Raw genomic sequence first — 13,384 nt, forward strand, 5'->3', positions numbered from 1 at the left:
CTCAGATTGCATCATCCTTTTCTTTTCTGATGAATAATTTTAAGAGGGTTTGAACACTTTTCTCTATGGGTTTGATTTGCTAATGAAGTCCTAATCCATCATTATATATTGGTGGGTGATAATGTAATGACAAATTACGCATAAAATAGTAGAAAAAACAGATGATTATTATAATGTAAAATTATTAATTAAGAGTTATTAATCACTATTTTATCTTCATAAACAATTACTAATCGTTCTCACCAACTTTCTGCACAAGGCACACAAACTTTCACAGAAGGTTCCCCGGTCAATTCTCTTTGCCCTCCTGGTTGCTTCTTGAGAGCAACTCCAGCGTTGGAGCCCTCTCCCCGGCAATGCACTATTCAATCCACCTAATGAACAGTAACTGCCCTTAATGAACAGTAAATAGCCCTGGCAATAGAATTTGCATCTCCACCGTTACACTTCAATAGCCCTGGCAATAGGCAATAAAATATTAGTATTTTTTTTATTTATAAAATAATACAAAATAATTTTAATTGTAATATCGGATAAGATTTTTAATCGTTCTCGTTGCGCCACATGTCATTATCCGAAGTATTATTAAATAATACAAAATAATTTTATTTGTAATTTCGGATAAGATTTTTAATCGTTGTCGTTACGCCACGTGTCATTATCTGAAAATACAATTATTAGTGATGGAAAGTAGTTGAGAAAATATGAAATTGTTGTGTAAGGTAGATGATAATGAGAAGGTATTTATAGAAAAGTAAAAACAATTTTTTTTACAATTTTTTTCAGATTTTTCAGATTTTTTTTTTGAATTTTTTACAATTTTTTTAAAATTTTTATTCAATTAATTAATCTCTACCGTTGGATATAAAAAAATTTGAATTCCAACACTCCAGATTGTGCCACGTGTCACAATGGTAACTTTTCTAAATTTTAAAACTATTTTTTCATTTTTTATTTATTTATAAAGAATATTAATATCCACCGTTGATCTCAGATCGAACGGTGGATATTAAATCTGACTTTTTTTTTTTTTTGACCGTTGAGATCGAACGGTCCACATTAAGTAATCGTTGAGATCTAACAGACCGTGAGAAGCCACGTGGCTTCCCAACGGTAACTGACAAACCTTTTTTTTTCTTCTGATTTTTGTGTCGGCGATGCGCCCCCACGCGCGAGTGGGGTGCACGCGCTTGACACAAAAAAAATTAAATATTGCGCTGACGCCAGGCTGACGTCAGTATGACGTCACTCCCCCCTCGGGCTCTCGGGCTGGCAATCCCCCACGGGCCCGAAGCTCGGGCCTCCACCTTCGGTCGGGCTAGCCCACGCTGGAGCCCTCCCACCGGCCCTCGGGCCCTTGTTTTCAAGCCTGTTCCCCGAGCCAAACCCAACGCTGGGCTTGCTCTGAGGGGGTGACTTATGTGCTGCACGTACCTTTGCATTTTAATCAAGAAAATTAGATAGATAATGATTCCTGTCTTTTCAACGTAATTACCCTCATCATAAGAAAAGAAATATAACCTTAATTAATAAATTTTTTAATGACTTAATTGTGTATTGACATTAAAAGCCCTCAACGTGAACAAGGGTATGATTCCAATTTGGTGACACAGAGTCTGATTATCCTTCCATACTGTGACACCTAGGTAGTTCTTCTACCCTTAACGAGCTATATTAATTGAATTCCCAAATGGTTTCCATCAAAACTCACTTTCATAGCTATAAAAAAAGAAGAATGAAAATAGAACACTTAAATAGTGTTTTGAAGAAAAAGAATACCTCTTGATCCTAACCTTAGTATTGAACTTGACTATTAACTTTAACAATTGTTCTTTGTGAGTCTTTCTAGTTCTGAAAATGCGGACTATCATAACGAAGCTGACAGTTCATCATCTTAAAAAAATAAAAAAATAAAAAAAAGACCCATTGTTGCTAAGTACTGTTTTAATTAATTAATTTTTATCTATAGGTTGATTGTTTGAGTATTTTTTTCATTAATATTGACAGATGAAATTTACAATACTTCTTAACACACGGGCATTTTTACCCTTTGTTTTAACAAAATTAAATGAGAACCCTTAAAGGTTATTGTGCAACGTTACATAATAATGGTAGTGTAATAACATATGATGATATTGTAGTTACTGTAACAAGGTAAGTTTTCGTTATAAACGTTGTATTCATTAAGAAGGTAAGATGTTGTGCATAAATGTAACTACATTACAAAAGATATCGTAAATTAACTATATTAACACTCGTCAAGAAAATTATATGGATTGATTAAGTATAAAGAAAATTACGTATTTGGTTACGTCATAGAAGGAACTGGCGGTCGCCATATATTCCCCAATAGAAAAAACAAGCACGTACAATCAATCAACTTGCAGGTAATCTTCATGATTAAACATCCTATAATATTATAACAAATTCTAGGTCCGATTGGTTCAGGTGGTTATTTTGGATAGCTTAGGGTCCATATTATATTATGTTTGATATTAAATTATACATCATATTATGATGTGTCAATCTTAAGGCCTGCAATATTCGTAATCCGTTGAATGTGACCCGGAAAAAGTCTCTGTCTCTTGTAAAACAATAAGGGAGGAATGCTTGATTTTATATAAGCATATTGGTGAAAACGATTTGAGATTGGGAACTTAGGGTGCAAGGAAGAATGCTCTAAAAATGAAATGAACTACAAGCTTTTTAAAAAGAGATTTTTCAGTGCGCCAGAAATACGGTCCAATACACATTATCATAATACAATTGATGATTTTTTTATTTATTTATAAATTTCCAAATAATTGTATTATGACATTTGATGTACTGAACTATGTTCCTGGTACACTGAAAAATTTCTTCTTATTAAGAGAGAGGTGCTTGATGATTAGGACTCGATATTTCCACGTAGACTCATGCCATTAGTTGTCTTCATATTATGTTAAGGAGATAACGTCGACACACAATTAGCTATTCATTAGAAAAAGGTGAGGAAATTAAAATGGTAGCTATAGCTACATATGCATCTCCTAAGTATTTGGAGGAGGTCATAGTTAATCATAATTTGCTAGATAATGTTTGTTTAATTAAAGAAAGACTTTGGACGCAACCTCGTGCAAATTTACAATTACCAAATGCTGTCTTATGTTAACAGCAATCAATTCAAATTGCAATACTATAATCTTCATAATTAGGATAAGGATGACCCCCCGTTTCTGCATAATGCTATTCTGCAGAAAAAAACTTGAATCCATTTGTTTAAACTAATTCAGACCATCTACATTCTGCTGAGAGGGTAATATGCTCAATTAATTGATTAATTATTAGTTAAATGTGATCATGTAATCAGATTGCGTGTATTATTATGTTGTTTGCAGTCTTAATTAGAATCTCCTCCAACTTCCCAGATTCTTATCTTTCACCTTGAACGATCCTGGGATTACATTCATTTTGTAATCTGCCCAAAACGTTGGAGTTATAAACTATTATTGAACATAGTACAAGTTCAATTGATGCGGAAACTGTAGATTTGGATTAACCAAATTCTTAGGCTCCACTTGATGAGATTATATATCAGATAATATAGCTGGGGAGGTGATTTCTGCAAATCATTTTCTTAGTGCGTACACTTGTGTTTATTTACGACATTTGGATTGAATAAACTAAAGAAAAATCAAGAAAGACAGAAATAAACAACAATATACAGGAAGATAAAATATGTATATGCTGAAATTATTTCCATACGTAGCATGCATTAGAAATATTGATTGAATATTTTATAAGAGCATATCTTTAGAGATCTTCATATTTCTTAGGCTCTCTACATGGAAGATGTCGAAGCATGAAGGTCTCTAGGCTCTCTACCAACATAACTCTGGCCGTATTCGAACACGTAAAGCATACTCTTCTTTCTTTGACTTGTCATTGATCTACGTATTACGTATAATTCTTGATGATTGTCATGGATTTTTCCTGCTTTGGAGGCCACAAAAAAAGGGATCTTCATATTCAGATCATTATTATATGAATTAATCTCTCAATAACGTGATATACCGTTCATTAGTCTTGGTAACCCTTCTCGTTATCTTCTTCGTGGACTAATTAAGATTAAGAAAATTCACCATGATGTAGACGTATATTAATAATTACGTATCAACACAGCAACGCATGAAGCATTGCAATGTAATTGCGAAATTATATGTTCATCATGGTTAATTATCGTGACCTAATTAAGTTAGAGCTGACTTTCACAATCCTATCTATTAACCGAATAAAAAATATATATCAAATCGAATTTTAGAAGCACATCTATATCCATGCAGATTGTTAATCTATCTCCTAATTCAAACGTTAGTTAATATAATTAAGTATCTTGTCACATATGCAATACACGCATTCCCACATGCTGCAAATTGGATAATTGTGGCAATATTGGGGGGAACAGTAATATACATCTGCATACTTGTCCTCAAGTTGATAAAAAAATGCTTCTTGATGCCCTGAAATAATGTTTGCTCAAAAGAAACTAATATCTGGTATCCAATCAAAGAAACGGGCAGTCTAATCAGTCAACAAGTAAAAACAACTTTAGAGTACATGTTCTTGGTCAATGCCTTCCCTATCCAAAAGCTTCAAGTTATCCTCAAGTATTGATTTGAAGGAACAAATGCAGAAGACAAAACTGATAGTAAAATATTAGGTTTTTATTAAGTTGGGTCAAGTTTTCAACTAACAAATTCTGCTCTTGTCGTTTTATTTGATCTTATTTTCTTATTGCCTTGTGTCTGATCAAGTCTCTGAATGCTGTCCATAACAACTGTGTCGGACCAGATTTTAATATCGAAGTTTAGAATGCATGCATGATCGAAAGTAAACGTGATGGTCTTCATCAAAGTGATGGGAAGTCTTTGTCTTGATGTTTGTATTGTATTCCTTGATTGATATTTTAAACTAAATCTTAATAATATACCAGAAGCAACGACACATGGTTCAACAGGTCAAATATGCTGAACAGTGTATTAGAAGTTTTGAACTTTGCCATACTGATTTTTATGAGACTTTAGAGCGTGCCTTTTATATGTTATACATAATGAATTAACAAGCTCGGAATTAATTACGCAGACTTGATGGTGAAAACCCAAATGGGCAAAATAAGCTAGCATGGGCTTGCTTTTATTTGTGAGATATAGGAATTTTGGTCATTTTTATACCATAGTACTGTTGGTCTTGACATCATAGCTCACCCATTTTGTATGTAAATACGCAGAGCTTTCTCACACCATAGCTCAAAGTCTACAAGCCTTCCTTAACCTAGCTTTCTAGTTATATAGATATATAATTGAGCAAAATCATAGCAACATGCTATCTTTTGTGATTTTTTAATTTTATTTTCTATCAAGGTATATGTTGATTCTAAAGGTGTTTATATAATTAAGAAACGTTAAGATATTAATCTGGATTACAAAGTCGAAGGACATCTTCTTACTTGAATCTCTCTACAACCACCCATAAGAGCTTTTCTAGTTTCTTTTTAAGAAGGTACGATTCATTAAGACAAATAAAACGTACAAGTTGATGATAGGGTACATAGATGGGCCTTAATAAAAAACTTGTCTGGGATTTCAACTCGTTCGAAGAAAAAAAGATTGTCCCACACAAGGAACTATCCTCAACGAAATGTAAGGGAAACATTACAATTGATTATCTTCTAATAAAGCCTCTAAAATCAAATCTGGATGGTCTCCTTCCCAGGGTACTTCGACGGAAGCACCCAGTCCCATACGAGCCAATCTATGGGCAACGTTGTTTGCTTCCCGATGCACAAACTGCAGCATAATACCATTGATACCATGTAAAGCTCCTGTGATGTCATTGATTATGGATCCCAATAGTGAATTATCTTCCTCTTACCGACTCACAGCTGCAATGGCCACACTCGAGTCCCCTTCCAATACCACGGTTGAGGTAAAATTTAGATGTTCAAGGAAAAAGTCCACAGCTCTTCTAGCCGCATTCAACTCAGCATGAAGACGAGATCGATGATACTTGGCACAGATACCCAAAAGTTGCAGCAAAGGAAGCTGCCAGTACCATCTCGCACCGTAAGAGCTTTTCTATTAGTTATAATGCCTAATAAAGAGTATTATATAAGTGTAATGTGCATATATAACAGAAATAGAAACCCTTAATTTATATAGAGTACAGAACCATAATGACATAGATATGCATCATAAGGCCATGCATCTATACTTGTTAAGTAGGTCCATAATAGGATAAGAAACCTTATTGATCATATTATATATTTATTCTCACAAAACCTTAGATCAAGGCCAAATTTTAACAACTCAGATTTATTAATTTCTTTTTCTTTCGCATTTTAAACTGCTTATAAGTACATTTTTATTGAATATTTAAGCACAAAAACAAAAACAAAAAAATTAGTAAAAAGAATTTGTACTGCCCGTCATTTTGTTGGCCCAACATCTCTAAAATGTCCTACATAAATTTTACAAATCTTACGGTTCAACAAAAATGACGCAAAATAAGTTATTGTTTTTGTAGAAATTCAAAAAACCAATTAAAAACAATGAGTGTTTGCTTACATTATTTCTGAAAGCTTATTTTTTAATATTTCTGTGGATATTAAGAAAAATGTTCTAATGGATTTTGGTAACAACATAGTCATATTTGAAAATTACAGATATATTTTTTGGTAACAACATAGTCATTTTTTAATATTAAATATCTCCAAAAATCCCTCATGGATTTTAAGAAGATTATGATGCTGCAATACAGTCCTAACTGTGCATTAAGTCTAGCAGTCCAAAGCAGTGCATGAAGCATGTTCATGGTTCATGACCTAATTAAGACAAGTGGTTTAAATCCGACCTCGATAATCCTAGCTATTAGTTGGCCGCCGAAACAAAAGTGTATATATGCCAAATAATTAAGCATCAAATTGACATGTTAGTTATTGTAATTATCTTGTATATGGGAATAGAAGCTAGATTATTATATTCATCTTCACACTTGTCCTCAAGTAGCTAGATAGAAATAAATCATGATGCCGGGAAATAATGTTTGCTGATCAGAAGATACTAATCTCTGGCATTCAATCAAAGAACGAGCCATATAATCAGTCAACAGATAAAACAAGTTTAGAGTACATGTTCTTGGTCCAGCTCTTCTTCCCTATCCAAAAGGCTTCAATTATCTTCAAGTATGTTAATTTGAATAATAAAATGCAGAAGGACAAAACTGATGCTTAGTAAAATATTAGGTTTAGAACAAGTTTTTGTCTCATAAATTATGCGCTTGTCGGTATTATTTGATCTTATTTTCTTATTGCCTCATCACTAAAAATAAAAATAAAAAATTGATAGATGAAAATTTTTCTGTGGGGTCAAATGGGGTTTTGTCGTCTGAAACTTTAGGCGACGTACATTCGTATAAAAAAGTGGTCGCGCAAAAGTCGTCACTCGAAGTCTTATCCAATGAAAAAAAGTCATTTGTCAACAAAATTGAGTTTGGCCGACGAAAAAAAATGTTTGGTAAAAGGTGCGCTTCCCACCTTGACCCAACGAAAATATCTTGTGCAATGATATTGTTTCGTTGCCCCACACCAAATTAAATACTATTACAAACTGGACTCGATGAAAATTTCATCGGGTAACCGTTTGAAACACAAAAATAAAATAAATAAAAATTTCTGGTTCCTGTTCCAGAGAAGAGAGTGACAACGAGATTGCCGTCTGTGAGTAATGTAGACGGTGGATTAGTGAATTGACTGGAGGCCCACTCTTTTTATTTAATATATTGGCTTAATTGTTTTTTTTAATTTTAAAATATAAAAGCTATTTTGTAATCAACATAGTACAATTGACTTCCATATCAGCAAAATATAAACCTGTATTTGTCACATCATCATTTAACAACTAATTTGATGAGTTATTAATGGAGGTCTAACATTGCAGCGAATTCGTAAATTAATGTATGACATTACAATGTTCAAAAATGAGATATGAATTTGTTATTTAACTCAAAGTTGAGATTATAAAATGTAATTTACTTTATAATAAGGGAACTTTAACGAAAAGCTCTCGGTACTGTTCACTTTAATGAAAAACCACATTTTTACACTAAAAAGTCAATCCTAGTACTATTCATTTTACTCTTTATTTTGTCCTTATTGTTAAGACTCAAAATTTTCAAACTATTTTCATTAGTTGTATTTTATAATAATTGATACTTTGTTCATAAAGTGAGCTTTGCCAGGGTCATAGAGTGAAATTTATATACCTAATAATCCACCAACTTAGTTGATCTTCTTTTTACAACATGAAATTTAAAGAATCTGTACAAAAAACTTCTTATGGTAAATCTCCAGCAGTCTACACATTTGCTGCAATAATTTGAAAAGAGAGTAAAAAAAATATAAAAAAAAAAAATCCATTTCTAGCTAGCTTCGGTTTGTCCAGGTTTCAACTCTGATCAAAGGAATTGAATTCCATTCCAAAGTCATCTCATTCCCATTCTCTCCTCCAACTCTCACTCCAAACAAGCTATCTGCTCCCACAATTTCTTTGGCCTCCATTAACATTTTCCTGCTCACTCTCCTACCCTCCAGCCCGAACCAGGGATGAAGATTTCCACCTCTTGCTTCGTTCCACTTCTCGAACCAAGCCTGAGAAGACACATACGGCGCCACAAACATCAATTCCATCACCATCCTTGCCTCTCCTAGATGGCTTGGGAAGCTCGATTCCAAAGACCCTAACAAGGCTTCGTAGTGCACAACATTCGCGTCAAAGAAGGAGCTGAAACCCGAGTCATTTTCCCTTTTCGCGCAAGCATCTCCGTCACCAAAGGTTATGATACCTCTTGCCGAATTGGCTAACAAATCCTTAGCTAACCTTAGGAATTCCATGAGAAGTCCTCTGCTTCTTTTCCTCCTCATGTGAGGAAGCCCTACCATAGAGTTGAAGGCTAGAAATTCTCTCCTTCCATCTCTCTTGTTGGCCTTCTTGATTAGACTCACCAAATCCTCGATCGCGATCTCTTCCACCTTCAAGTTTACCCCGAAAGACCTCGCGTGATGCTGGAGTTGCCTTTTCGTCTCCTCAAATCTCCAATGTGGAGGAGCAACCTCATCACTCTCTTCCACATCCCATTTAATTGCTGTCACTTTAAGTGTCTTGTTTCTCCTTGCCACAGCCTCAATCATCTGGGACAGTTGAACCCCTTCACCGATATCAAATTCCACTACATGAACAGTCTCTACATCCTCTGGGACAGCCTCGAGGATCGCGGTGTTTGCTGCGTAGTGAGCAAATCTCCCAAAAGGGAAGATTTGGTAGAACAAGTTGAATGCAGCCTCGTAATTCTTGCAAGATTCTTGTTTCAAATAGTCTCCCTGCTGATTATCAACAACTCCTTGACATAAGTTGAAGGCAAGGCGCTCAAGAGGTTCAAGAGGTTGACCAAGTGGGTTTACTTTCTCCAAAAGGCATCTCATGATTACCTCCTCCAGCTTCCTCTGCCCCATCTCCATGGCCTCGCCGAACGCCTTGAGCATATGGCGAATTCTCACTTCGTTGTTGATTTCCATCTCGTCTCTCGGCAGGGTTATTGATTGTTGGACGGATGTCACATCCATGGAGGATGCCTCAGATGTCACAAAAGAGTTTGGACTCCAGACACCATTTCCTTCAACAAAAAATTGCGGTGAAGGAAGCTGATCACAATCTGAGGTATACATATTTTCTATCTCACCCATCAAATAATTCGTCTCGAATCCTCCCAACTCCATGGGAAATTCCTCTTCCGCCATCCATGTGGCTTGCAGGAGATGATCACAATCTGCAAGTTGTTCAAATTCACCAGAAAACATGGTTGAAAATGGAAAAGAACTAGTAGTTTCTGAAAATTCGTCCGATGGCATGAAAATCGAAGAAAATTCAGAGCTCCCCATCTGCTCAGTGTATTCATTTGTATCCAAAGTTGAATTTGTTTCATTCAGGCATGGCCAGAAGGTCTGAAACTTCATCTCTGATTGCATCATCTTTTTCTTTATTGGTGAATATTTTTAGAGGGTTTGAAGACTTTTTCTCTTTGGGTTTGATTTGCTGATGAATTTTAATCCATCATTATATATCGGTTGGTGACAACGTAATGACAAATTAATTAAGCATAAAATAGTTAACAAAAAACAGATGATTATTGAAATGGAGAATTATTAATCACAATGTTATCTTCATAAACAAAAGCCAAGTGCTTTCACCAACTTTCTACACACTGTACACGTAATTCAACAAATAGTTCCCAACTCAATTCTCTTTGCTGTTTTGGCTGCTTCTTGAGGTGGTGACTTATACGTCACACGTATCCTTTGTATTTTAATCAAGAAAATTAGATAGATAATGATTCCTGTCTTATCAACGTAATTACCTTTCATCATAAGAAATATAACCTTAATTAATTAACTATTTAATGACTCATTGTGTATTTAAAATCCCGGGAGCATTTTTGCTCTTATGTTCACCATCCTATTTATCATCGTTAGATGAATTTGAATTTCGAGATTCGTGTAGTAAATAGGTACAAATCTCAAAATTCAAATTCATCTAACGGTGATAAATAAGATGGTGAACATACACCACACTAAATGGTGGTGAGCAAAAATGCACTCTAAAATCCCTCAATGTGACCAAGGGTATAAGTCCAACTTGGTTACACAGTCCTGGTCATCCTTCCATACAATGACACCTAGCTAGCTCTTTCACCTAGGGCTGGGTTCGGTTTGAAACGGTTACATTTTTTGCCAAAATTGAAACCGAATAGAAATTTTGGTTTAGTTTGGTTTGGTTCAATTTTTTTTCGGTTCTGTTTCGATTTATTTTTCAGTTTTTTCCATGAATTTTTTTTTTAATCTGGAAGAAATCTGCAACTATTGAGCAGTGAAGATGCAGAAACTTCTGCATCAAATGAATACGAATTGGGACGATTAGCCATGGATCTGACATTATTAGGTGTCGGTGCGTCTTTCTTGTTGCAGATCTGAGAGCTCTCGTAGAGAAAACGCATGCATGTGTTAAATCTTTGATTTTTCCATGAAAGTAAACCCAATATAACTAAATAGCAGCCAAGAGAGATTTTTACCTTGGTGGTTTATTTTTAGTCCCAAACCTCTTGTCAGCAATGGCAACACTTATGCATTTGCTGCCAAATTGGAAGATTATAATATGCAAAACCCCAACAAAATAATTAAAAGAGAAACCCATTTTAATACAGAAAATCACAATATAAATCATATTCGTTTTGATTCGAAAATTACCTGTGAGAGATTGGAAAACCCGGATTAGAATCTCCCAATTCGGAGGGGTTCTGATTCCAAAGGGGGGGGAGGGAAAATCATGGTTTGGAAGAAGGAATCCGCGAGGAGGACAGGAGAAGACTGGAGAGAGTGATTTGGAGGAAGAGAGGAAGGGGAGAGAGAGGGAGAGAGAGAGAGATTGTGTCACGCCCCGATCTCGACATATGTCCAGGATCAACATGTGACATCACCAAATACTCGTATATCTAACATACCCTGCCTCCGGGATATGAATAAAGCACCACTCAAGGTCTAAACTGCGTAGTAATTTCTGAATATTTTATGACTGCATCTAACCTCCTCGTTAGACTGCCTACGTACCCTCAACAGGGATCAAGCCCTTCGTAGTTCACCAATTCACTATACTCGAACATTCATCACATAAATCACTATACCTCAACAATATATCACAATGCATATCATACAATATTACAAAGAACAAACGACGGAGCATAATCATATTCACTAGTCACAATGGTCAACAAGTCTAATCATAATTACAATAACCATAACCCACATCCTTCCATAATCACATCAAACAATAATGCCAAGCATCACATCATCAATAACACATACCATTCATCGAATGCAGGGCTAGAGTGACACAATTTGGCCAAAGCCTATATCTCGGAAGAATGGGATTTCGAACTACTCAATGGAGCCAAGACAACAAAGGGGATTCCGGACCATCACTCAACAGAATCCAAACCAGGATACGATTCCAGACCATCACTCAATGGAATCGCAGAGTAGAAGGGATTTTGGACCATCACTCAACGGAATCGCAGATTAGAAGGGATTACGGACCATTACTCAACAGAATCGCAGAATAGAATGCATAACACCAATAAGTGAAACATGACATGGATCAAGTTACTCAAGTTACAAAGACTCAACTAAACGAGAATGAAAGAATGACACGAAGGGTGACACATGTTTCGAAGCAACAAACCCCATGACAATGGGTTAACGGTCCATTACTAACCCTCACATTTCATCACATCAATCCAATCATACAATATAAACCATATTTCCAATGCATAAGTCAAATCATACTTAATGAAAATAGATAAATTGTCAGAAATAAAAATAACACTTTAATAGAATTCACATTTAATAAACATAGGTATGTGGCATATATATATACGCATAATTCACATTTCAATATAAATTTCATTTATAACCCAAATCATATTCACAAATAATATCAATATAAGAAATTAAGGTAATAATTATATCACATATATTCTAATCACTCTCTAACCAATGTGGCCCCACTAGACTTCACCTAGTATCCCGTGATACTAGATTTAGTATTTAAACATGTCGAGACATGTTAACCAAAAGTCAACTCTCGGTCAATGGTAGGGTTCACAACCCTACGTAATTCAATCCGGAAGATCCGTACATCGAATTTCTGATCCATAACTCCCCAAAGTCCACATTATGTTATTAGAACCACATACTAAATTCTCATCGCGATCCATCGGTTGGAGCATCGATTCATATAATAATCAAGTAATGTACCTTAATCAAACTAGGTTCACAATAATCAAAACACATCATATGGATATCAAATCCGAGATCAAGATATCAATTTAGCGTAAAATAGCATCGACAACCCACTGGCCACGCGCCGCTGCAGGTGTTGATCGGCCACCTCGACTTACCGGAACATTCAACTATTTTTAAAAATTACTAAATTTTACAGGCAGGTAGATCTCAGTGAGTAGAGCAAACTTTATACATGTGGCCAAGCCCAATTTGGCCGGGAAAAGCACTAATTTAGCTCGAACCCGCCAAAAACCTTAAGGTGAGTGTTATTCGATTCTCTTTCCTAGGTGTTCCAACGCCCCTACCACTGGTTAGATCTTGTTCCTGGGTCTAAGGGGAGTTGATTGAGGGTGGTGATGGGTGGTGAAACTCGCCAGAACGACTGAATCGCTATCGAACACCTTCGGGTTCCTCGCACTGTTCTTCACAATTTTTGACCTAAAAACCCACAATCTTGGG

The 13,384-nt window shown here is 35.5% G+C and overlaps 1 protein-coding gene across 1 annotated transcript; it reads right to left on the reverse strand.

The window, feature by feature from the left end:
* Positions 1 to 8,458: 8,458 nt before the first annotated feature.
* On the reverse strand, positions 8,459 to 10,045 carry LOC137744248 (protein NODULATION SIGNALING PATHWAY 2-like). The gene has a single exon (XM_068484110.1). It carries the CDS (start codon positions 10,043 to 10,045, stop codon positions 8,459 to 8,461), a length of 1,587 nt encoding a protein of 528 aa, XP_068340211.1.
* Positions 10,046 to 13,384: the final 3,339 nt, after the last annotated feature.

Source organism: Pyrus communis, chromosome 9 (assembly GCF_963583255.1).
Source record: "Pyrus communis chromosome 9, drPyrComm1.1, whole genome shotgun sequence".
In the NCBI taxonomy this organism is placed as follows: domain Eukaryota; kingdom Viridiplantae; phylum Streptophyta; class Magnoliopsida; order Rosales; family Rosaceae; genus Pyrus; species Pyrus communis.